A 25,232-nucleotide genomic window follows, 5' to 3' on the forward strand; every position below is an offset into this window, starting at 1 on the left:
TTCAAATGCAGGATGATACATTACAAAAGAAGAATTAAAATGAATGTGCCCATAATTTTAATTCCTTTTAAGTTTCTGTTTCAAAAACCTAGGTAACACTGTGTTATCAAATAGTGTTCAACTCTAGAGATATCCTTCATACTTTATAAGGCTTCTGAAAGTCAGAATGGCACTATTAAGGGAAATTTAAAAGATATACTGGCAGTCTTCAAAAAGGGTTTCTCTATATTTAAGTAGCATAATCATCAATATGGCTATTTGCATACTTCCAAAAAGAAACGATCTTTGGTGTATCTTTTTAAACAAAAAATCATGATTTCCAGTCATAATAAATATTTCTCCCTCCACGCCTTAAATGCCGAGGAAAGGGGTTCTTTTAAACATATTCATTTGTATTCATCACTTCCCTAGTATCATTACTTTAAAGAACATGAATCCAGATATCTACAGGGGAGACCTTAATCTTAACTTCTATTAAGAGATATACCCACAGGGCTTTGAATAAGTTGAGATAAAAGTGAACAGATAAAAATATGATTTTTAAGTGACTCTAAGTTTAATTGGTCTCCTTAAATTGGCTTTTGTGAACTACTTGACTCCCATTTAGAACAACACATCAAAAGGACTTTTTCTATGTTTTTTTCAAATGTAGGAATTCCCTAGGGGAAAAAAGAGAAAATAAGATAATAACAACCAACAGTTCCATGCTAATGTTTTATCCTTTGCAAAGTACTTCACAGCCTCAGTCCATCCTTCCAGCAGTTCAGAGGGGAGGCAGGACAGAAGTATTGCTATGGTCAGAGAGGTATGAACAGAAGCAGGTAACAAAATCCTATTTCTACCACATCTGGAAACAAGAGGGCACCTCAGGGCTATATCACAAGAGATTAGAACATCTGCAGTTTACCTTAAAACCAATCCTGGGAGCAGGTGTCCAAGTGATGACAATGGTCGTCTCGGTCACCTCTGTGTTGAAAGGTGGAATGGAGCCCAGGGGCTGCACTGTGAAGTGGAATCAATGCATGTATTCAAATCTTGGAATCACAGATAATTGCACAGAGTGTAGACAACAAGTATTTTTATGGAGATTTCCAGTTTAACCAACCAGTGGATGGAGAATGTAACACGTATTCCTTCACTGAGTGAGAATCTGGGGACGATCAGAGCTTCTCAATCTTCAGTGTGATGCACAGATCACCTGGCTAAAATGCGGGCTCTGATTCTGTAGGTCCAACATGAGACCAGGTAGTTTGCATTTCTGACAAACTTGAGATATTGCCAATTCTGCTGATCTGTGAGCCATACTTGAGTAACAGGGGCTAAATGACCTCAAATGAGGTCCCCTTCAACTCCTTGGAATCTATGATTTGTGTCTTTTCATCATTGTTGGGATTTGAGTTTGGTGAGAATAAATTTCCCTATACCATCGGTATAAATGTAAAGGTAATCACCACAAACTGATATTCAGTTTGTTTCTTAGATATTAAACTAAGAACAATGTTTAAATTATAGATGGTGATCTAAAAATAGCTTTATGCTGAATTATTTCTTAATAATGGCCAATTATTTTTGGTTGCAATAAGAGATGCCATATGAAAATTAAACAAAATCTGCCACCACGGATGCATTTTAAATTCTAAAGATTCCTTTTCTAAACATGTAATTATTTGTTCAGAATAACACTGCAGAAATTTAGTACTCTACCACTAAATTTATTTTGTTTTGTTTTGCATTTCCTAGCATCCTGACACAACTTTTATATCTCTTAGTGAAAATATTACTAAAAAAAAAAAAGAAAAGAAAGGAAGAAAAAGAGCAGGTGTACAAAAGTTAAGATAGAAATTCCCAACAACCTTGCAAATTTTGTTATAAATTTGGAAAACTGAAGTCTCAAAGCCAAGATATTGAGTTGAGTGAGTTAAATTCTAAGTGTGTTAACAGCCCTGGTCACATGTTTGATACCTTCACAATTCTTTCCTCTTTACATCCAACCAAATTCTGTTCCCACTGGAAAAGCCTACTGAATTCATTATATGAAATTACAAACTGCTGATGAGACAAAGAGTTATCCTCCAGAGTTATACAGAAAGGGATTAAAATGTCTTCAGACTCCAGTCTCTACTCAGCTCCAAGTCCGTTTTTCTTTTCTTTTCCATCTGGGAATTTAGGCCCAACACTGCAATTCTTCCTTTTTTCTTTTTTTTTCTTTTTGGTCTGGATTTTAGTGCATAATTTTTAATTTTTATTTTTAGAATACTGTGTGCAAAAAAATCAAATATGTACCTAGGTTACTTTGTAAAGATTGCTCTAATGGTTAAACTGGAGTACTACTGGTTTAGTGAGTTATTATTAAGTGTGTATAAGTGTGTTATTACACAAATGTGTTATTATTTTGATGGCATTTGGAGGGGAACTAGGATGGGTGACCCATGATGCCCTCCAGTGCTTCTGAAATCGTACACCACCTGGCTGCTGCTGACTGCCAAAATGGCTAGCCCTATGTGCCCATTTTGATGGCCCACAAGAAACAATTCAGAGAACAGTCAGTTTCTTTCACTGAACATCTGTGAAAGCCATAACTTTTCCACAAATTATTAAGACTGGGTGTTTTCTATTGCTTGAGCCAGCCAGCTAGAATCTTCCCAAGTTTAAGATGACACGCCAGGCCTGGGAAGACGTTTACAGGAAAATCCTCAAACCACAAACCCACACAGTGATGTCAAACAAAGGATGTGACTCTAAATGTGAGCCATGGGTTCTGGCAGGTCTGGTTAGGTGAAGAACAGCCTGGCTGCTAAAAAAATCAAATTTTTTCTATCAATAAAGGAGTAAGGTCAATTTTCCCCTGAAATTGCCTTTCCCTCCACTTTTTTCACATTTGCTCTTAAGAATTTAGCACAAGTTATAAAACTCAGATAAGTTATTCCCAGAATTCAGCTTAATAAGACAGTAAAAACCTTCAAAAACTTAAGGTAATTTCAAAACCATGCAGCCTGGCCAATGTTTACAGCCTTAGGGAGTACGTGACGTGCACATGAAGTTGTAGAACTCTCTCCCTACTTTGATTTATTTAAATCTAAGCTTGGTTGAGCTGTTTTTGCTATCATTTGTTCCTCAATCAATCACCTATTCAACAAATATTTTTTGAAAGTATACTATGTGCAAGGCAATATGTTAATCTTCATCTACTAAAATTAGTTTAGACTATCAGTACTTTAATTCAAATGTAATTATACTTTATGTAAATGTATTGTGCAGAGCATAAAATAACCTATCCAATAAATCAAAAGTCTACAAAAGTACTTAAAATATCCTATACCAATCTACCTCCTCCATTTAATTCTTGTTAGCATTATTTAAAATGCTTTTTCTTTTATAGAAACTTTATCCAACAAAAGACACTGCTTAAAATATGTCTTATTTTAAGGAATGAAAAAAAACAACTATATAATTCTACATTTTAGTAAAAGATGGCATGTACTGAAAGGCAACTGAAATCTCCATTCTAATTCAGTGAAAGTTATCGACAAGAAATAGATAGTTACAAAAACTACAAAGACTTTAATTTCACAAGAGTGTATTTAAACTATTTTAGAACCATGAAACATGAAATAGCAAAATTTTAAGGTGAACTTACTGGCAAATTGAAATCAGGTTTTACTTGCTTATGATTAACAATTGCATCGGAAAAAGGCTTCACTGGCCAAACTTCATGACCAAATTTAAATGAAAGTAAATTTTTGGTAAATTATGAATTCTTATAGGTAAAATTTATAATGAATTTTCTTCGAGAAATAAATTCCATAGTTCTTTACAAACTAAGCTTGTATTTAGGTTTTTTGCTTTTGTTTCTGTTTTTAAAAATTTTTTAATATTCATATTTTCCAATTTATTCAAAAAGTAAGATTTCTTGAAAGCTCTTGGAAAGTTGCAAACGAGTACATGGTAGCAACATATGCTGAAAAACGTGCTTACGTTAGGAGCTTCCATAATTCACAATGTCGAGGTGAAAATAACAAATAATGTTCAGATAGAAACAGAGTCTCATAATTCTTTGTAATAGAAATGGAAATGTACTTAATAGAAATCAGTTTGTGAACAGAGGCCTTTATTGTGAGGTAGATATGTCGGAGGTTAAAGGAGATTTAAGACCACTTCCTTTAAAATGCTGAGCAAAAGGACAGACATGACCAAAAATTATTGTTAGTATTTTTCCCCTCTGTGGAATTTCAAGAGCAATTTAAGCAAAAAAAAAAAAAATCTATTCTGTTCTGCAGAAGTACTTTAATCTTCCGCAGCCAACACTCGTAAAGACATCATTTCCTTGGCTTCTTGTTCTACGGGTTGGTTTCCATTCAGTGCATAGATGGTTTTTTAATTCAGCAGGTATCTCTCTCACTTGATGCCCAATGTGACAGGATGTAGACAAAGGTGCTGAATTTTTTCTTGCTTTAACTAGTATTTGGTATATTCATTTAATAAAATAGAATTTGATTTTTCTAATAACAGAGTGCTTTGAACTCCTATCACTGAAAGTGCTGGCCTTTGGAGGAAATAAGGGGGTGGGCAATGCATGCAAATTAACACACTGCTTCATTCATCGACACAATCTTGCTTCAAAAAAATTATCAGCTGAACTAAAAAGCGTGCTTTGTGATTCACATTCTGGCATAAGCCCCTTGTCTTGTTGCAGACCCATAACAAACAATTCACGGACCAGCAAGCAGCCAGTTCATGGAGCACACTTTTAGTAGCACTGCTTTAAATTATGTGCTAAGTTTTTAAAATCAAATTTATAAAAAAATGAATGAAGAACAGAGACTGTAAATACAGTTAGGAACCGATGACATCACTAAGAAAATACATTTAAATTTCGACTTACGAGTATTGAAGACTCCAGTGGCTTTGGGGCTCTGTTGGTTGCCTTTTACAGCCACGAGGGTTACAGTGTACTCAGAGGCAGGCTGTAGATTCCTCAGTGGGTACCTCGAGGCAGAGGGTCCCACATTGTACTGCTTGGGCTGGCCTCCTCGAGTCAAGGCCACAGTGAGTCGGTACCCTGCTATCCGGGCCCGAGGTGGAGTCCAAGTCACTACGACAGTAGAGTCAGTTTCATTCATAAACTGGAGGTTAGTGGGAGCATCCAGTTCTAGAAAAAAAGGGTAAAACATGTCAAGACCATATTTAGACCAGTAATTATCATACTAAAATCCCAAAGTTTGACTTAACTTATTATTGTAAGTTTTCTCTCCTCAAGGTGGATACTAAGTAAAAGTCAAAACCATGGAAAAATTGAGCCATTATGAGATTGAGTGCTATGGAGAACGTGTCCAGAACTCTGTGTGAGTCATGAGATACTGCTGACCCTTTTCCCTTGACTATGATCCTTCGGAAAGTCGAATTTTCCAGCAAGTCTTTCCCATCACTCTCAGAAATCATAATTACATTATAGTGATGGTATTTTTAAAAACTGGCAAAATAAATACCTATGAACCTTACAATTTGCTCTGAACCAAAGAGGTTAAGGGAAGAGGGATAAGCCCAATAAAATGAGGGCAAGAAGAAAGCTCCATATGGACCAAAAACAATATTCTATGCTTTTATTGAATAAATAGTCCTTTGCTGAAGAAATAAAAGTTATTTTCATGTGGTTCAGACTAGACAGTAACTACAATAATTATAACACATGCTCAGAACATCAGATTTATGGCAGTATACTGGTGAATTTGCACCATCAGAAAGAATCACATAAATTGCGGCTTTTCTCCTTGAGTGTGATAACTAGCAGTTTCCCCACAGAAATTTAAAACATGTTTCAGGTAGAAGAAATCTTTAAGAGGTAGTCAGGTATAAAAATAAAGAGCATAAGCTTTGGAGTCAAAAAGACATAGATTTTAGAGCCAGCTCTATCACTTCCTAACTCCATGAGCTTACAAGTTACAGAACTTTTTAAAAGCCTCGGTTTCTTCATGTATCCAACAGGGATAATAATAAGACCTCCTTCATTAGATCAAAGAAAGATTAAATATCAGGATAATGCTTGCAAAAAACTGAGCAGATGACCTGGAGTCCAATGATACTAGATGCTTGGCAGTTACTATTCTTAAATAAATTCTACTGTAAAAGTGTAAAGGGCCTACATTTTAACCTTGATCTATGGTTAGTTACACAAGAAACACACTCAAATTATTAATCCATGTCTCCAGTAGCAAAGGAAATTAGGTTATCTTAAGTTCTCCCCTCTTAGTGCCAATCCTCGGGGACGTGAGTTTCAGGAATGGGTTACCACTTAGCATCCACGGAGCCTGTCGGATCTGTTCTCAAGTTTAATATGCCTTATGTCCACCATACACTCCTTTATCAGCTGTGTATTCCTATTTCCAGGCTGTAAACTTAGGCTGCACTTGATCACAGGTTAGAAGTGAGGGTGGAGAATGCGGGGGGAAATCAGGTCAGGAATGGGACGTACTAGTTGTCTGTTCTGCAGTCAGAGGCTTGCTCTCCCTCCCATGGTGCACGGCAAAGACTTTGAAGTAATAGGTGACCCCAGGGGACAGCCCCGTGACTTCTGCAAAGGTGTTCCTGCTGATGGGCAGCCTCTGCCCATGCTCCCCAGGCAGGTTGACAGGAATGACATCCACACGGTAGCCGGTCACTGCACTGTCAGGGGGTGTCCACATGATGGTGATCTTCACATCTGTCACTTCCACAAACTGCAGGTCCCTGGGAGGGGAAACTTTATCTAAGAGACAAGAATCAACTGGTTATTCGCAATTCCTGCTGAAGATTATTTTTAAAAAGTCAGTTTCCTGGATGCAGTAGGCAGTCCATAGAGCCTCTCATTTTGAAGCAATGTCAAATTTTGTCTGTTAGCCAGATAATAGGCTTTTTTGCATATGCTTTCATGGTTTGGTCGTACTGCTTAGTTTATAACATTTAAAGTTTTTATCTAAAATATGTAGGTAAGCATATGAGTCTGAAGCAAATGAAGCGTCATATGGGGTAAGTGGGGTTGGTTAAAATAAACATACCAAAAAAACCACAAAACTTTTAACATAACTGCAGGGGAAAAAAAGGTGGTTTTTTTTCTTTTTTTTTCTTTTTTGGTTTTGGGGTTTCGTTTGTTGCTGTTGCTGTTTTACTGAATCATTTTATAATATTTAAGAGCAACAGATGAAATGACCCTTAAGCTTCTGGGGGAAAATATAAAGGCTTTATGGGGTCATTGCTTAATCAGAAAGGCCAATGGCTGGCTTTGATTAGTTACTTTATAGTGTGAACATTTCAGCTGAATTTCTTAAGTTTAGGGAAAAATTAATCTATAAGCTTACTCGAATGTAGAAACTGTTGACAGAGACAAAACAACCCACCCTCAGGGACAATCATTTCTTTGCCTTACACACCCAGTCCTCCCCAGGAGGCTAATGGAATGCACAAAACCCAAGGAGGGTTTATTCTCCAACAGAAGGGAAGTTAAACGTGTTATCTGGCCAAGCCCCTAAGAGATAAGACAGATACCACAGGAAACGTCTTTTTTAAGTTACCTGAACGTGGGACACCAGTGGTTTCCTGCTGGATGAAAACAGGAGTGCTTTCTAGATTTTCTTCCACAGCATAGATGGTGATGTTATACTGAACACCAGGCTGCAAATCACTGAGGGTGACCGAGCTGGCAGTTTCAGGAAGGTTGAGTTCTGTGCTCCCACCTTCCACTGAAGGTGCGTAGACTATTCTGTACCCTGTGGATTTGTAAGAACAAGTAAGGTATATTGTTTTATAAAACAGAGGCTTTAAAAATACTAACCCCCACCCCCTTTTCTAATAGCCTTTAGCATCTTGCTTGGTTAGTTAAGAAGTAGAGATTCTTTCTGACTCTTTCAATGTTGCCACTTCTTATAATAGTGACTATTCAGCACAAAGATAAAATAAGAACAGCCATGCAAACATTTTTAATAATAAATATCCTTGAAGACCCAAGATCCTTAATAAATGTCAATTAGAGAAGCCATTAGTTGAAAATTTTCATGTTAAACTGATTTTGCCTCTTTGAGCTGTGGATGATGGAAACAATTAATAAACCAGCCTGAGCACAGAGTTGTCTAGCACTGTCTATGTCTTTCAGGAACTTCCCTGATGAGGTAACTGAGCCTTCAAGAGCTAAGGAGGCAACTCAGCTACCTTTTCAAATAAGTCCTAAGAGTAAGGGTTTCAGGAAAAGTATACTTCTTCAACCCTGAGAATGCTTGCTTTAATAAGACAATGAGATGAATCTACAGGGTGTGTGTGTGTTGGGGCATGTGTATGGGAGAGAGTAGGTCAAATGGATTAAGAGGGAAACTGATCCATAAGAGAGTAGGGAAGGAAGACTTGAAAATAATCACACACACACACACACACACACACACACACACGCAATTCTCTGGTAATTATATGAGATATGTGACATGCAGGTCCACAGATCAGAATCTATCCCTCACCAACTATGCCATCAAGATTAACATAGCAGCCAACGAAGAAGAAAGCTAAGCTGACCTGTGATGGGTGCCTGGGGTCTGCTCCAGCGAACGACAATTGAGGTGTCATCAACTTGGTCCACGGTGGGGTCCGGAGGGGCATCGGGTGCTACCAAAGAGAAAAAAGAAGAAGGGAAGCAAATGGTCAGGAGATGTTGCCACAGGTCTGTGTCACAGAAACAGACTCTTCTAACAGCATGTATTACACATGTACCTGTTGTCTGTGAAGTAGACAGGATCAAACTCTGCTTTCCTTCTTCAGATATCTGATAGACATTTACAATGTATTTTCGGCCAGGAAGCAAGTCAGGGATATTCACAGATGTGGCTGTGCTTGGAAGATCTTTGAAATAAAAAGAAAAGGTTACTAGCCAGAGTGAACCAATCCCTCAAATGACCTCACAGCTTATAAAAAAGGCATTTTAAGAACTATATATTCACAGGAGAAAAAAAGACCAGAAGGAAATGGATTATCGGTAATTATCAATGCACGACAGGATTCTGATTCTTCTTCTTTCTCTTCTTTTTTGCATTTTTCAATTTTTTTCTACAAATGTATAATTTTTATAATCCACCACCAAATTTTTAAAAGTAGATCTCTGCAGTTAGAAGTCAGGGTGGTGGTGATGGGCAGACAGATGACGGGGTGGGGGTAGGAGTGATGTTCTTTTTCTAGATCTGGGTGCTGGTCACATAGGTGTATTCACTTTATAAAAATTCATCAAGCTCTACTCAGGATTTCTGCACATTTCAGTATATATGTTATATTACAATATAGTTTTTAAAAGGCCTCTAACCATGAGAATTTGAAAAGCATGACAGAGGGTCCTGGGCACCCACAAAAGCTACCTGTCAGCTGTGGTGCTCATACTGACAGTGACTTCCATGAAGAACATAGTTCTGTTGTATTGACTGTGCCCAGGCAAGTGCATACTGCAGCTCCCTATTCAGGGCCCAAGAGGATTAGAGGGTGGCTCAGGAAAAACCCAGTTGAGTTCTAGAAAGGGTCAGTTCCTCTCATAACAGAGGGTAGTTTGTTCAACCTGAGCTGTCGGACTAATTCCAAACGACAGAGACCACCTGCCCGGATACCCCGTTCCAAGGAGGGTTTACTGGCAGCCACTCCGAACCTGTCATGAGCGACACATTTAGCTCACCCAGGTACTGCGGTTCGTCTCCTTCCTCACTGAGCTCATACTCCACCCGGAATCCCGACACGGTGTCAGAAGCTGAGACCCACGACACCACAAAGCTGCTGGCTGTGATCTCAGTCACAGATTCAGAAGTGGTCACGACGGGAGAAAAGGGCGTTGTCTCTCCTGTCACAGTATTGCCTAGAGAGTAGCAGAAAGGGGAAAGTGAGCCTTCGGCTAACTAGAAAATTTACCATCCCTCTCTGCCAAATGTCATTTTTTAAAAATGTAGGTGACATTCATCAGAGACAATGAGAAGGAAAGTATGCTGTTAGGAGAGCCCAACTCTGAGAATCTCAGGCGTGGACAGGAGCGTGGCTGGGGTACGTACTGGTCATAGGTGGGCTGGTGCTGGTGGTGGTGAAGTCAAAGCGTGTCACCTCTCTGTGGCCATACTGCTGGATGCTGATGAGCTGCCCCTCATAGACCACACCGGGTGTCAGGCCCTTGATGGTGTACGAGTTCAAGTGGCCAGGAATGGTAGCTTCCTTCCAACCACCTACAGAACTTTTCTAAAAATTTAAATTAAATTTCAAAAATCACACAAGTATTTACAAGAATGAACTTTCAGAGATGATACTCAAGAATCTTCCAAGAAGAATGAAGGACTTATGCAGCACCATTCCAGAGGACAATCATAGAAAACCGGAATGAGAACAGGGACCTGTCGCAGAGTTCGTAGAAATTAATAATAATTATCATTAGAGCTAATATGTATTGATAGCCACACTCTGTGCTATTTTGCTTGCATTCTCCCATTTAATCTTTACTTCCCCTCCATCCCTGAGGTAATGCTATTATTGCTCCCATTTTACAGATGGAGAAACAGAGAGTTAAGGGACATGCCTGAGGTTATCTAGTTGTAGGTGCTGGGCACCTTCCATTTTGCCAAATTATTTTATATTCACTAAAAACATAATAAACCTAAGTTTTGCCTCTCCTAATTTTTTTCATTTCTGCAATGAACAGAGATATATTCCTTTCTGAATTGGGAAAAGGCCATATATTCTATCTCCTAACTTGGTGGGATACAAATTTCTTGCCTTGCAGAAAAATTCAAAGGCATTGTATTGCTGTGTGACTCAGTTCCTGGGCCATAATGAACAAGGTTCAACTGGTCTGGTTTTATGACTCATTCCTGGATATGAACTATCCCATCAAAAGTGTTTAGCCAACTTTGGGCAAGACTGCAGAAGAATGAGATTTCAGTTTATTTAATCTTTTGCTTCCAGTTTACATTTTCATGTCCTTTCCAACCTCATTAATATGTCATGGACCACAAAACTCATTGCAATAAAATGTGTGGGAAAGAAATACCCTGACTTCCAATGAGATGAGACCCTTTTAAGTATAAATATTCTAAACTAATATAAGTCAAAATACATTTTTTTGTGCCCAATAATTTTTTAAAGTTACCCAGTCAACCAGATCCTCAATAATTCAAGTACTCAAGTGTTCGTTTATATTCTTATATATGAATAAATGAATGTGATCGAAGTACTCTTATTTAAATTTTAACTCAAATACACTGAGAAAATTTTGATATCAGTCATTACAATTAGCTTAAATTTAGTGATAACTTTTCATTCAATGTGAGCTTTTTTGGTTAGGTATCAGAAGAAAATAACAGAAAATAATAATCTCAGGTGGCTTACATTAAGAAAAAAAAGTCAACTCTTCTAATTGTTAAAAATCTCAAAGAAATTCATCACTGCCGCTCTTTGAAGACTTTCCAAGTCAATGTATATTTTATCCCTCCTTGTAAATGTCCCTGTTACTGGTCTCACATAATACTTCAGAGTTAAGTTTAAAGTAAATAAAACCAGTGATGAGATAAAAAGATCAGAGACAGGAAGGTGATAAAGGGAAAAAATACACCGAAGTCATTGACAAACATTGCCAAATACTAAGTTCTGCAAGTGGCCACTCCATGTACTACGGACATTACAAAAGAGGATGAGAGACAAAAAAGAATGATTTTTAACAGGATGATTTTTTCCTCAAGAGCTTATATTAAACTGCATGAGCTGGTCAAAAAGGGTTTTTTTTTTTTTTTTTCTGTTTGTTTTTAATTGCTAGAATTTAATAGCTGTGATTAAAAATGGACATTTTTCTCCTGTGTTCCCAACAGTGTTTTTCCAGATTATTAGTCATAAACTTTGTTTGGAGTTATAATAAGGGAAGATTTTGAGAGGGTAAGAGAAACTGAAGCTTAATAAACCAGTGTTCTCCTTAATATGGTTTCTTCAATCTCTAGACATTGCTTAAAAATCACAGGGCTCTTCTTTACGTAAACTAACTGTCATCCCCGATCATCTCTTCCCTCTCATCATCTCTTCCTCTTCTATCTAAATAAATTCAGAGGATCAAAAATAAAGTTTTAAAAAATTATCATTTAAAAAAGCAAATCAAAAAAGAAATATCAATTGAGTTTTTTTAAAATCATGAACATGATGGCAGTAATTTTTTCCTTTGATGGGGCTGCAAGACATAAAAACCTTCAGATTCCCTTCCCACACTGGACAAGAATTATTTTAGCATTATCATTTCTATGTCCTTGCAAAGAAGATTTTTCTTACATAAAGAGTCTAAATTCTTCCAAATACCAAAAACAAAAACAAAAAACCTCAATCTACATGTCAATTTGATTGACCATAGTTTTGTTCACTAAACAAATATAAATGCTCTATGAATAATTAATCAGATCTGTTGGCTAAAAAGCTGGAAAAAATATATAACAGAACTTAATAAGGTCAGGAGGTTCATTGTCTAAATTTTTTTGGGGGGGTGGGGCACTCACCGGTTTCCACCTGAGAATGTACTTGGTGATGTGCGATGGTTCTGGTGCATTCCACTGGATGGGGTGGGAGTTGGGCTGACTTGGGGTCTCAGTGATAATTACTTGGACAGGACCAGATGTGCCTGAAAATGAAAATGTGGGATTTGGTTACCGTGGTCTTCACTCATTTCAGCTTAAAATTTAGTGTCCATGGATGGCCATCATTGAAGACACTTTTGCTTATCAATAAATGTGAGTATAATACAAAAATCTGGGATGAGTTCATCTTTTTACATGTTGGCATTAGAAATCAATGCAACAAATCCTTTTTTTAAAAAGCTGATAATTATTGTCCTTCACATGAGAAATGCAAATAGAATGTTTATAGCAAATAAATTTTTAAAGAAATTCCTCTTAGCTTGGTTTCAACTTCTGTATTTTCAAAGAAGGAATAGTGAGAAAATTGTGAAACTACCCTAACACAAATAATGTAATACAAAATACAAATTTAATTTACTTACTTTATTAAGCCTCTTTTAAAACACATTCCAATTTTTGGAGGTTTGCATCAAGAATAAATCTACTATCTAAGAAGGAAACAACATTCCAAAGGCCATAACACATGATGTAAAACAAACACATTTCTAAATCTAAATGCGGTAGAATCTTAGACAAATAGGCAAAGGTAATAATTAAAGACCTAGGTTTATTTCTAATCAGTCTAAGCAACGTATCAGCTTGAAAAAAATTCTAGATTTATTTTTATTTAAGAAGTATACTTTTAAGTTGCACCACTAATTGGTCAAATTCTTAAGAGAGTAAATTAAATTTTTTCAAAAACAGCTATCAACTAAAATGACATTATGAAGTATATACTAAATTCAATATTTCCACATATTGATGTGTATGATTATTACCAAAAAGATTTAAAGCAGTGGTTTTGATTCTTTATTATTTTTTTTTTTTTTGATTCAAAGCAAAATAAGGGAAGTAGAATCAATTACTTAATAGTGTGGACTCCACTTAGGATAACAATGAAATAACTGGAAAATTTATGCTAAGAATGCAAAAGTGTCTTTTTCCTAAACACTGTTCTTTAAGATGTCAATCAACATTCAACTTACTAGAAATAAAAATAATAGTTCTTTGTAATGACCTTTCCAAGAATTTCTAACTGATACTCTGTCAAACAGAACAAAATTTTGCATGTTCAATATTGCACTGCACCAGATTATTTAGAGATTTAAATTTTCTAAAAGCTCCTAAGAAAAAATCGGATTTTCAAATTTAATCATTATCTTAGCTTTTAAATTCTCCTTGAAAACAGTTTTCTCTAGCAAAACAAATATACACCTTGGGTATCTGTGTGAACTCAAAAATTCTGGAATAATATACTCACTTCTGCACCAGGAATAATTCAAAGCTGGTTGAAGACTAACATATTCTTTGAATCATAATTGCATTTAATGTACATATTTCTAAGCCACATGAATACCAAGATTCATTTATAAAATTCTCAGTTTTTCATTCTAAAGTGGTATATATACATTTTATAGAACATGCAGGGTGTTTGTTTTAATCATTGGCAGAAGTCAATTCACATCTCTCTTTGAATCACTCCTTCTATTCATGAAGATCCTCACAAATATAAATAAATTTTTAAAGATAAATATTTAAGCAAAGTCTCAGAGATGTCACTATTTATATACTTCCATGTAAGTCAGTAAATACAGGAATATCATATCTTTAAGTTATTTACAATAATTGGCATAAAGTTGTTTAAATACTGATCCTTAAATGAAGTCCTACTATAATTTCCTCAGGTAAAGAGACCCTTGATAGGTATTTTATTTACTTTGTCAATCACGATTTTGAGGAGGAAAAGTTTATGATGGTTAAATGTTTGTTAAGTTTTAAAGAGACAACACGAAAGACCTTTATTGTCCATCTTTAAGCTTAATCATACTCCTAAATCCACAGGGGCACAAGGAAGAGACCGAAGGGAAGGGAAGGGAAAAAGAAAAAGGCCACTGCAATGATTTTTACCCTAGCCAGAGTAGAGCAAAACTACAGAATTTTCTTTTTCTTTATAAGATTTCAAGCACTGGTCCAAAATTTAGCACAGGTTATAAAATTTAGGCTTATGCCACAGGCCACCTTTAAGGGAACTGCATTTAACAGCAATGGAGATTTAGCACATTTTTATCCAGGAAGTAAAGAGACTGTGACAGTTATTTGTTAGGTGAATTAAATTCCTATTAGTCACTGCACTCTACCCTATAGCACATATAATTGGAAGAGAAGTTGAAAATCATGATATTATTGGCACTGTTTAGATTTAAATTTTGATAATCCTTTCGATATTGGTTAGGTGGCATAACTTCTTAAATTAACTTAACTAGCATATACTAGCAATTACTCACCACTGCAAAGTCTTTCCTCCTGTCTTACATTATGATCAAACTAACAATAAAATAATTAGGTGAAGATATGATACAATGTCTACACTTTAAAAATTAGTTTAAGGTCAAAATGGATAATTTCCAATAACAGTGACCTTGAAGAAGTTAAATATTCATGATTTTTTTTGACTTAGACCCCTTTTTCTCTATTTGATGAGATCTGTGCTTTCCTAGTTGCTTATTGACAAACCAAATGCCTCTTATCTTCTCTTTGTTTAAACAAATCTACCAAGTCCTTCATGGGAGGAGCAAACAGGGCAAGGCTCAGAGACAGCCTACTGGTAATCTGTGGTTCTTTAATTCTTCCCACACTCTTAAAACCCAACATACTAAGCACAAACCATACAGCAAACCCGACACAGATAAGCACCAAACAGTGCCTCTGAGGTCCACTGCTAAACCTCTACTCCTTAAATCTCCTCCATGCTCAATTAGTTCTTGCTGTTACCCTTTATAAAGAGTAGGAACAAAGGTCAACACATAAAACTCCAACACATATGGCCTCTTTCCCATCCAGATGTTATCTCTAAATATCCACCGAAAAGCTTCCAGCAAGCAGCTATGTGGACGGCCTTATGTTAAAAGAGAGAAAGAAAAAAAGGTCTCTCTACATCACTTAGGATGAAGTCATTTTCAACAAATTGCTATACCAACAACCATTAGAAACATAGAGTAAAGAGCATTTCTTTAGAAGTTTCTACCCTCTGACTGTGTCATTTAAAAAAACAAACAAACCCAATATATACTTTCTGAACTTCCAGTACTTCTGCAACCAGATTTAAATATATATTAAATTTTTAAAAAACTTAAGTGTTTCCTACACCCAAACCCACCAAAAAATACAAGTTTAAGAGGCTGTTCAATCGGTGCTATGAGCCTTCGAAAGTAAAGTCACTATCGTCATCCCTGACCGTGTCTGAGTGTTGGGAAGAGCAAAAATCTTCAAAGTTCCTAGGAAGGGTGTATCTGGTGGTTGGTGTTTAGGATTATAGGTTGTTAGTGCTGGAAGAATCTTTGAGGTAACCAGCTACATTCTCCCCATTTCACAGGTGAGAAAATGGAGGAGCGAATCTTGGTTCCATAGCTGGTTCTGTACCACAGAGAATCTCTTATACATCACAGAGAGACTGAATTAATTTAATCTTAATTTTGGTCACGTGCAGATTCTGATGTCCTGAAAAACTCCCTTTTTGTTTCTGAATGTAGGCCACTTTTTAAGTCTAAACTTAATGGAGATTTAGGAGACTTCTCACCTCAGTAGTTGCTCAAATAACTGAGGCCTAATAATTAGGCTTTTATAATTCAACATGTTTGATTATAATCACTCAGTGAATATTAAATTCAAATTTTTTTCTAAAAATGGATTAATAACACCGATAGCTAGGCATTATGTCCTTGTGACCTGAAAAAACCCAGCAATAAATATTTGAGAATGTTTGAACTACATGAGCAGAGAGTTGACCAAGTTACTCAACCTTTGGTCCAGGATACTTTGTCCCAGGCTCCAGTTGATCAAATAAATGAAAAGTTTGACACAAAGAGGGCTTAGAAGACATGTTGAATGAACACATATCCTACGTTGTTTTTCATGTCATCTTTCTATGCAACTTCTCCGTTGAGAGCCATTAAGATAGAACCCCAATGTTTTACTCCCAGCATAACTCACTTCGTGGTTCCTATTTCCATGTCTGCGTGTGACGTCAAATTAGCTGGTGTTTTAACCTAATAGAATGTTCTACAGTGTTAAGAAACAAGATTATATACAGGTACATTTTTAGAGCCTTCCAGACCTTTTACATGATGCGGAGAGAAGAGAGAATCATTTTCATTAAAAATCTGATTGCTTATTATAAGGTGATATAAGAGCTGGCTGGTTAGCTCAGTCGGTTATAGCGTGGTGCTCATAGCACCAAGGTCCAGGGTTCGATCCTTGTGCTGACCAGTCACCAAAAAAGAAAAAAAACTGTCAGGTTATTAGGCAGTGATATGAACAAAGCACGGAAAAGAGAGGAGAACCCAACTTAGTCATCAAAGCATTAATAAACACTGATGCTGCCCTATCATGACCATTGACAGTTCTCAACCTGCAGTAATAGAGCTACTTACCTGGATAGGTCTGCAAAGGTTGGCAATGCCACTCCCCAATGCCACGGCCATAGCAGTAGCACTGGTATCTGACACCATGCACATATTTTTCCCATGAATCTCCTATTTGATAAAATGTCCGTGTTTCTGAATCCTGGCATTGGTCTAAAATACATGCAAAGAAAAGATAAATAGCCTTGAAAACTTAAAGTTACAAATTTAATTTCAGCATGCTAGAGCATACATTCTTAGTTTGAATAGAAATTTACAACTGTTCTTACAAATATATGCAGTTAAAAAAATATTTTGTTCCTATCCTTTACCTTACAGGGCAATTAGTAGTAAAACATTACAAAGTACCCATTGGGAGTACTTATTTAGTACTTATTTCATTATTTAGTTTTCTAAAAAAATGATATTTCTAAATAAAAATGTAAAGATTTTAATTTCAGTATATATTAATAATCTGAGTATTAAGAAAAAATATTTTATTTTACCCATATTAATGCACTGGCTTACTATTTGAATAGCAAGGAAAACATTTGCAATAGTTTGTTTCATATACTTCAAAATTTGGAGAAAATCATTTTACATGGAAATGAATGAACTAGATTAAACTATTAGTACTTGCAGAGCAGCTACTAAGAAAACCTCTCTGGCTTCTCGCTCAGCTTTGGAAATCTCATGTCAAGCAAACTGAGGTTATCAATTTGTTTTCGTTTTTTTTTTTTTTTTCGTGACCGGCACTCAGCCAGTGAGTACACCGGTCAGTCCTATATAGGATCCGAACCCGCGGCGGGAGCGTCGCCGCACTGCCAGCGCAGCACTCTACCAAGTGCGCCACGGGCTCGGCCCATCAATTTGTTTTCTTAGTGAGTGACCTGTCTTTCTCAGTAAAGGACTATCAGTGGATTACCATAAACTTTGGAATGTTGGTAACAACAGCCCTTTTAAGGCTCAAGCTTCACTATTTGCTCAGTTCTATTATAAAGGGCAGCCAGAAAAAAAAAAAAAATAGAGTATTTTAGAGAAAGTATTTGCTGGCACAATCCTTTGCCCATGTTACTGCAGTTAGCAAAGGAAATTTTTTTTCATAACACAGGCTATCTTTATGATTCAGAACCAAAGAACTAATTTCATTCGATTCTAATAAACCTGCCTTTGTCAGCAAACTCAGGAAAAAATAAGATGACTACCAATATCAAGATTACATATTGGTCTGTGATTACAGAGACGAGCAGGCAAAGCTCCCTGCAAAGCGACTGATCAAAGTCTGGAGCCAACTTGAGTCATGTTCTGTTAAATAGCTTCCTTATCTGAAGCTTGCTAACCATTTCCTGTGTCCAAAATCATCTAGGGAGATGGGGCTACTTACCAATCGGATCACACTTCCATCTGCCCCGACCCTGACCAAAGCAGGTACAGTTCAGCATGTGTCCCTCTTCATGGCGTTTGTGGAATGTGTCATTCACGTTATAAGTGATGTCATCCACAATGCACTGATCTGTTTAAGAAAGAGTTGGATGGGTGAGGAGCTTTTTGAAGTTTCACTGACAAAATAAAGGAAATTATTCTTTTCAAAGCATACAGTTCCTTCTGCTTAGTTATAAACACCTTCCACTAAAATAACTTTTCCACGGGCATGGAATAAACTTTTTTTCAAAGCTTAGTAATACTATTTTTGCCAAAAAAAAAAAAAAAATCTCTCTTATAAACTTGTAAATGTTGCAGAGGTTGAAGTATATATGACTAAAGAATGTGGTAAAAGACATCTTCCTGTGAAAAGCCAGTTCTGAAGAAATACATGTCTTACTTTCTGTAAGGTTCTTGCTTCGCTGATTATTTAAATCTCTCTAGTTATAATAAATAAGAAGATTTAACATATTTATTTAGCATCAAGCATGGTGTGGTGGTCTGGCCTCTGGAATTGGGGGAGGTGGAGAGTAGCTATTTGGATTCGGGAAATAAAATGACATCTATGAAGTTCATAAAGTTAAAAAAAAAATAGGCCAATTCTGTTTCTCGCTCTCTGAGAGATCCCAAGAAAATTACTTTCCTTCTTTGGGTCTCAGATTCTTCATACATAAAATAAGAAGTTGGTCTGCACACCTTCATTAAGGTCCCTTTCAGCTCTGAGACATCATATGTAATTATTATTCCTCCTTGATTGTGTTTCGCATTGGACACCACAAAAGGAGCCTATATCTACACACAAGATACATGGACTATTTATTAGCTCAGAATTCTACCTAAATATTACTTTTCAAATCAAAGAAACAACAGCTAAAATAAAAAAAAGGTTTTAAATTTATTCTTAATTGCACGTATTTGTGGAGTACAGTGTGTTGCTCCAGTACAGGTCTACTTTATGCAATGATTCACTTAGAGTACATAGTGTACCCATCACCCAAACATTTATCTTTTCTTTGTGGCAATTATAGTCAACATCCTCTTTTCTAGCTATTTAGAAATAGACAATATAATATTATTAGCTACTGTCACCCTAGAACACTAGAACTTATTCTATCTAAATCAATACCTCCCATATTCCATATCTGGATCCAAAGAGGTAAAACTGATCTGGATAAAGGAAATTAGTCTCTATGTATTTGTCTCCTTAAATTTGGATCTGTGAGGATTTGCTTTTAGAATAGCAAAGGATTTTTTTTATAGAAGTTATCTCATCTTTTCTAGACATGAATCCAGTGGCATAACCTTAAGTTAAAGGATCAGATGTTTGTGATTGCCTTTGAAGTCATCTTTTTGGCTCAGCCTAAGTATAAGTACTTAGATCCTGGGAATGTTTCAGAACCTTGGAATTGCTGTGCCAGCTTTTCTTAACTGGTAGCCTGAAATACTAAACTTATCCAGAACAGTAGACTAATGCAGTGGCATTAGATATTCCTTCCCTTACTTTTGACAAAGTACAAATTTTCACATAGAAGTCTGCCTCTGTACCCTTTGCCCTCCCGAAGATTTTCCTTAATAAGCCAACATACCTCGGAGCTGGGAGTAGGCGACACATGTCCATTCCCCACGACCATTCCCAACACATGTGCACCTCATCATGTGGCCCATGTCATGCTGTTTATCCCACTGGTCTCCAATGCGATACATCACCCCTTCATTGGTTGTACAGATTTCCTCATGGGCTGTTTGGAAATGGACGAGAAATATACTTGATAAATGATCAGCAGGTCTAAACAGGTGTACACACAGTATTATCAGTCCAGTTTGGTCATTCTGAGAACTCTCACTTGGGAAGAAGCTTTGTGCACCTCAAAGAAATTTAAGTGCTGCTAGGTGGAGGTATGGAGTTTTTTTGTTTGTTAGTTTTGATGGCTGGCCGGGAGGTATAGAGTTATGAGCCCTGGCCAAAGGTGAGGTATGTGGTAGGAAATAATTACAGGAAGGATTAGGGGGTGTTAAACTAAGATAACACATATACAATCACTCAAAGGGTTTGCATTGTTCTAGAAGGCTGGATTTGACTACTGCTCCATAACCTTTCCTAGTTCTAGTTTACTCTTGTTCAAAGGAAAACTATCTTTGGGTATAGACTTTACAAGCAAAAGTGGGTTTTCCTTCTAAACTCAACATTTTCCTTTGTTGAAATAAGAGAAATAAAAGTAAGTGTAAGCAGTTTCTGTGCCTCATGTTCACATTTGACAATGCACAGTGCACAGGCTCTTGGGTCTACATCTGGAACATCAAATGTCATCTGTGAGGTTCTTGAAATTTGAAAATAAATAAAAGGTATTGGTTCTCCTTTCTCCACTCATACAAACTGGAAACTTTTATTTTTAAGCGATTCCCTACTTGTCAGAAAACATTTAGTTTTGGTCACTTTGGTACTTAGTAAGTGATAGAGCCTACACCAGTCAAACCAAAATCTTATGTCAATGTTGTAGGTCTCTGACTACCGCAGTCAGTTACGTATATATTAAATGTTTTAAGCTACTCAGTTGTGTGCTCTTTACAAAAGACAAACCTGTGCAAATTTCTATTTCCAGACTTTTAAAATTTTTATTGTATTTATATATTTTGGACATTAAATTATGCCAATCGGATTTTTAAATTATATAAATAATTATATAATTGTATATTCTTCTCAACCTTTATGTATATGACATAACAAATATATATGTATATATATAAAATCATATCTTCAGTTGTCTCAAAATTGTCTGAATGGGTGAAATAGGAGTAAACTGGACACTAGCCTTCGTCTCTGCTCCCTGAATGGCCATCAACAAGGGCTTCGTCTTACCAGCCATGGGGCAGAATCCAAACTTCTGGTCAGCATCATAGTTCTGTGTGGTTCCACACCATTTCATGTTGTCTCTCCTGCCCTCAGAAGTGCAATCGGTGTAATTGTGGTTGTTGTATAGGAAGGGGAAATGACACAAGGCACCATTGGAATTTCCACCTCGAGTTTGAACCAAAACTGCCCAGAAAAATACACAGACAAGAAGAAACAGATCACAACTGAGCTTTTCAATGCACGGTGCACGGAGGGGAATCACTACAGAAAAGTTCTGAGAGAGCTGGGTGTCTGCAGCTAATTCACAGAGTCTATCTCAGAATAAAATATGTCTCATAATACAGTTCTCAGCTTCTTAGTGATTCCCCTTCATCTTATAAATACATTTAAATTCCATTTTCACTCTTACTTTCCCAGCCAAAAATAAATAAAATGATAGCTTTGAATAAAACATAGTTTTAACCAGAAGATAAGCAAAGGCCTTCAGACATCAATCTTGTGTGTTCTTCAGCCCCATGGGATCATGGGCCAATTTCAATACACAAGTATCTTTAATCACATCACAATCCCGATGTGTCAGAATAAATGAACTGGAGGGCTTTTCCCTTGCTGTCATTTCCCAGTGCAATGGGGGAACATGGAAGGACCCTCAGCTGCTAAGTTAGTCTCCATGTCTCTTGGATCCAGATGACTCTTGTGCAACCATAAAATTAATGGCTAGACCGCTGGTAAGTAAAAATAGGGCACACGAAATGGGTTATTCTCATGGCGCGGTTTCCCCTTGGGATACTCACCCGTATGGTCTGTACAGAAAGAGTATTTCTGGTCTTGCTCATAATTTGAAGTTGTGCTGCACCAAAGATGACCATCCTGTCGCCCTTCTGTGGTGCAGGAGTAGAAAGTCCTGCCATTGTAGATGAACGGTAAGACACATGGCTCTCCGTTTGAATTGCCACCATAAGTTTGTGTTATAGCTACAAGCATAACCAAAAGAGTCTCAGTAAATACAGCTGCTTTATCTCTCACCAGTGGCTGCTCATTTACAGCTTAAATGGGAGACTGAGCATGTGCCCTCAAAGGAAAAAGCTGTGTGCATAAATGATGATTTGGTTAATTTCAGTCAAAATGTGTTACTCAGGAAGCCATGTCTACTGTGAATAGAACAACACCTGAGTTCTTCTGCCGATGTCCTTTGTTACCACTTCTGCTACTATGCCTCAGTTTCTCTATTTGTAAAGCTATATTGATACAGATGAATGAAGGATGCTGTTCAAAGATGCTGAGGGGACATCTATGACTATATCTGCATATTTGCATCATAAGAATTAATATATGAGGCTATTCTAGAAAAAAGTAAATTGTGTCAATTATTAATGTCATAGTTACTACCACGTTTGTAGCCCAGAAGAGATGCGTTAGGTTACTGAAAGTTTATATCACAAACTGCTGAAGTTTGAGATTTAGAGTCTAAAAATTAGATGATTTGCTAGTCAGAAAGCAACCCTCTTGTAACAACATTTTAGACCAATAAAGATAATACATAGCAGTATGATTCCCATGGCAGGAAAAAAGTACACACACGGGTTAAAAAGATTGGAAGAAAATACATCAAATGCCAACCCTAATTGTTTCCACAAGGTGGTAAGATTATAAGCTGTTCTTATTTGTTTTATTGTTTCACATTTTTTTCAAAAACTAAATAATAAAGTCATCAGCACTGTTTTTGGAAAAAATAATGCATACCTGTCTCTTGGCAGCTGACTCCATTGCCCAGGCAAGTGCAAAGCATTTGCTTATTTCCCTGTGTCTTCAGCCACTGCATCCCCACAGAGTAGATCACACCACTGTCTGTGACACAGTGGCCATACGGAGAGGGCTGGGGGTGAGGCTGTGGCTGGTAAATGGCTGTTCGGACATCTGTGAAGGAGCCAGATCCTAAGGGCATGAGAAAAGAAAGTTACCAAATTGGACAAGAGAAGACAACTCACTACATTCTGGAGCCAGGACCATCAGGGTCTCACAGAGGTCACTCTGAAATCCATGTTATTATTGACATGGAACTGTTTTCTAAACTTTTTTGAACAATGGAACATTTTTAGTATAATATTAGTAGTATTAATAAAAATAGCTAACATTTATTGAATGTTTACCTCCATTTAATTCCCAACTACCTTTTAATCTGTTTCAGCAGGTTGATATTTGTAATCGTTACTTCTTTCTTTCTTTCTATATATCAGCAGCAATTTTATTGATAATAATCAAATAATACAAAGAAACTATTTAATTTTATTCACTTTCGTAAGTACTCAGAGCAAGATAAAAACTTATCAAGAGAAGAAAAATGTGAACAATTAGCATTTTTAGCTAAATGGCTGTTTGCTGAGAGGCTAAGCAATGATGCCAGCACATCACGTAGTGAAAAATTGATCAAAACATTAAGAATACTAACAGAGGAAGTGTACAGCTTTGATTGCCACATTTCTTTCTTCAGATTCTTTCAAAACATCTATGATGCAAGAATCTTATTCTCATACCAGAAATGATTAGAACTTTTTTAAAAGAATATTTAGACATTGTGTCATTTATATTTCTGTCTCTAGGTACCCCCTGAATTTCTCAAGTTTTGAATGCCAATACATGAGGAAGATGATTGTGCATTATTTTATGTAACGCAACAGAGTTTGCTGGAGAATGAAAACCACACATAAAGGATTGTTTCTGCAACAAAAAGAGCTGCATATCAGGACAAGGAAGTATATTCCATTTTGAAAAAGAACAAATGTGCTTTTTCCCCTTTTCCTAGCAGAAAAGCCAAGTAGTCATTTAATTAGTCATAACTCTCTCATTTCCTTTAAAATGAACTTTGGATATTCAAAATACATATACATCCATATATGTACGTATATGTGTATCAATCTATGGTCGATTTTATGATATTAGTGTTCTTTTAAACCTCAGTTTTCTCTCTTGAGGCTCAACCTGTTTTTTCCCACTAAGATCCATTTTCACTTCATTGTTAATTTTTCTCCAAAATTTAAAACTTGACATTAAAAAAGTTTAAACAACTAACAATCTGTAAATGATCTCAGCTTATTAGCTGAAACACTGCAAATCATCCCTAGGTGGCATGTCAAGGGAAAGACGGATTTGCAGAAATATTTCTTGAGCCACCTGCCCATTTCCAGCTAGTCCTGCGCCTCACCAGTCGACGTGGTCTGCAGAGACGAGTGCCTTTCACACTTCCACTCCCCTCTGCCATTGCCCGTGCAGATGCACTGCAGCAGGTTTCCTCGGTTATCCTTCTTGCTCCACGTATCTCCAATTCTATAGGATGTCCTGGTGTCCTGATCATTGCATCTGTCTGTGTCAGAAAGAAGGCATTTAATATGTAAATGAGGTCACCATTGGCAAGTGGTCAATTCAAACCTGAAAAAGGAATATAGTAGTTAAGTGCTTGGTAAGATAATTTTTGCTATCATTCGTATTCAGCTCTGGTGCTACATGTAGTAAACTTCTGAAAGATGGGATTACATTTGCTACAGTGGAAAGGGGGCTTCATGGTTTGGTCTATTCTACCTCTCTGTTTGACAAAAAAACTTTTTTATCATCGTTCGTTAATTAATTAATTTTTTTTCTTATAGTTTTCACAATGTTCCTTTCACCAAATTCATTCTCTGGCATTCTACTATTTTGCTTTTTTTTTCTTCCCCGCTCTCCCAGGTCTTTTCCTAGTAACTACTGTATACGGCCTGCCTTTCCATAGGGAACTTTAGAAAACTGGAAACAATAGGGAGGCAAGCAGGTCTCAGAGTCCCTACCAACTGCTCCAGAGAAACTATAAAAATATAGGAGTATCTCTTTTTTCACTTGTTATGTAAAAAAATTTAGGGGACTAATGAACATTTTTTTTTTTTTTTTGGACCGGTAAGGGGATCG

The 25,232-nt window shown here is 36.7% G+C and overlaps 1 protein-coding gene across 6 annotated transcripts in view; it reads right to left on the reverse strand.

Moving 5' to 3' along the window:
• The window catches only part of FN1 (fibronectin 1), a 66,349-nt gene that overhangs the window by 34,416 nt on the left and 6,701 nt on the right, over positions 1–25,232 (reverse strand). For all 6 annotated transcript variants that reach the window (XM_063112646.1, XM_063112626.1, XM_063112619.1 and 3 more), the window contains exons 6-21: positions 24,499–24,657; positions 23,040–23,231; positions 22,091–22,270; positions 21,303–21,479; positions 20,032–20,184; positions 18,408–18,536; positions 17,054–17,197; positions 12,507–12,628; positions 10,038–10,218; positions 9,671–9,847; positions 8,728–8,856; positions 8,533–8,622; positions 7,545–7,739; positions 6,470–6,742; positions 4,883–5,149; positions 908–1,002 (exon numbers count right to left, since the gene is read on the reverse strand). In XM_063112646.1, coding sequence (XP_062968716.1) covers positions 908–1,002; positions 4,883–5,149; positions 6,470–6,742; positions 7,545–7,739; positions 8,533–8,622; positions 8,728–8,856; positions 9,671–9,847; positions 10,038–10,218; positions 12,507–12,628; positions 17,054–17,197; positions 18,408–18,536; positions 20,032–20,184; positions 21,303–21,479; positions 22,091–22,270; positions 23,040–23,231; positions 24,499–24,657 — 2,663 coding nt within the window. The remainder of the gene's footprint in view (positions 1–907; positions 1,003–4,882; positions 5,150–6,469; positions 6,743–7,544; positions 7,740–8,532; positions 8,623–8,727; positions 8,857–9,670; positions 9,848–10,037; positions 10,219–12,506; positions 12,629–17,053; positions 17,198–18,407; positions 18,537–20,031; positions 20,185–21,302; positions 21,480–22,090; positions 22,271–23,039; positions 23,232–24,498; positions 24,658–25,232) is intronic.

This window comes from Cynocephalus volans, chromosome 1 (assembly GCF_027409185.1).
Source record: "Cynocephalus volans isolate mCynVol1 chromosome 1, mCynVol1.pri, whole genome shotgun sequence".
In the NCBI taxonomy this organism is placed as follows: Eukaryota; Metazoa; Chordata; class Mammalia; order Dermoptera; family Cynocephalidae; genus Cynocephalus; species Cynocephalus volans.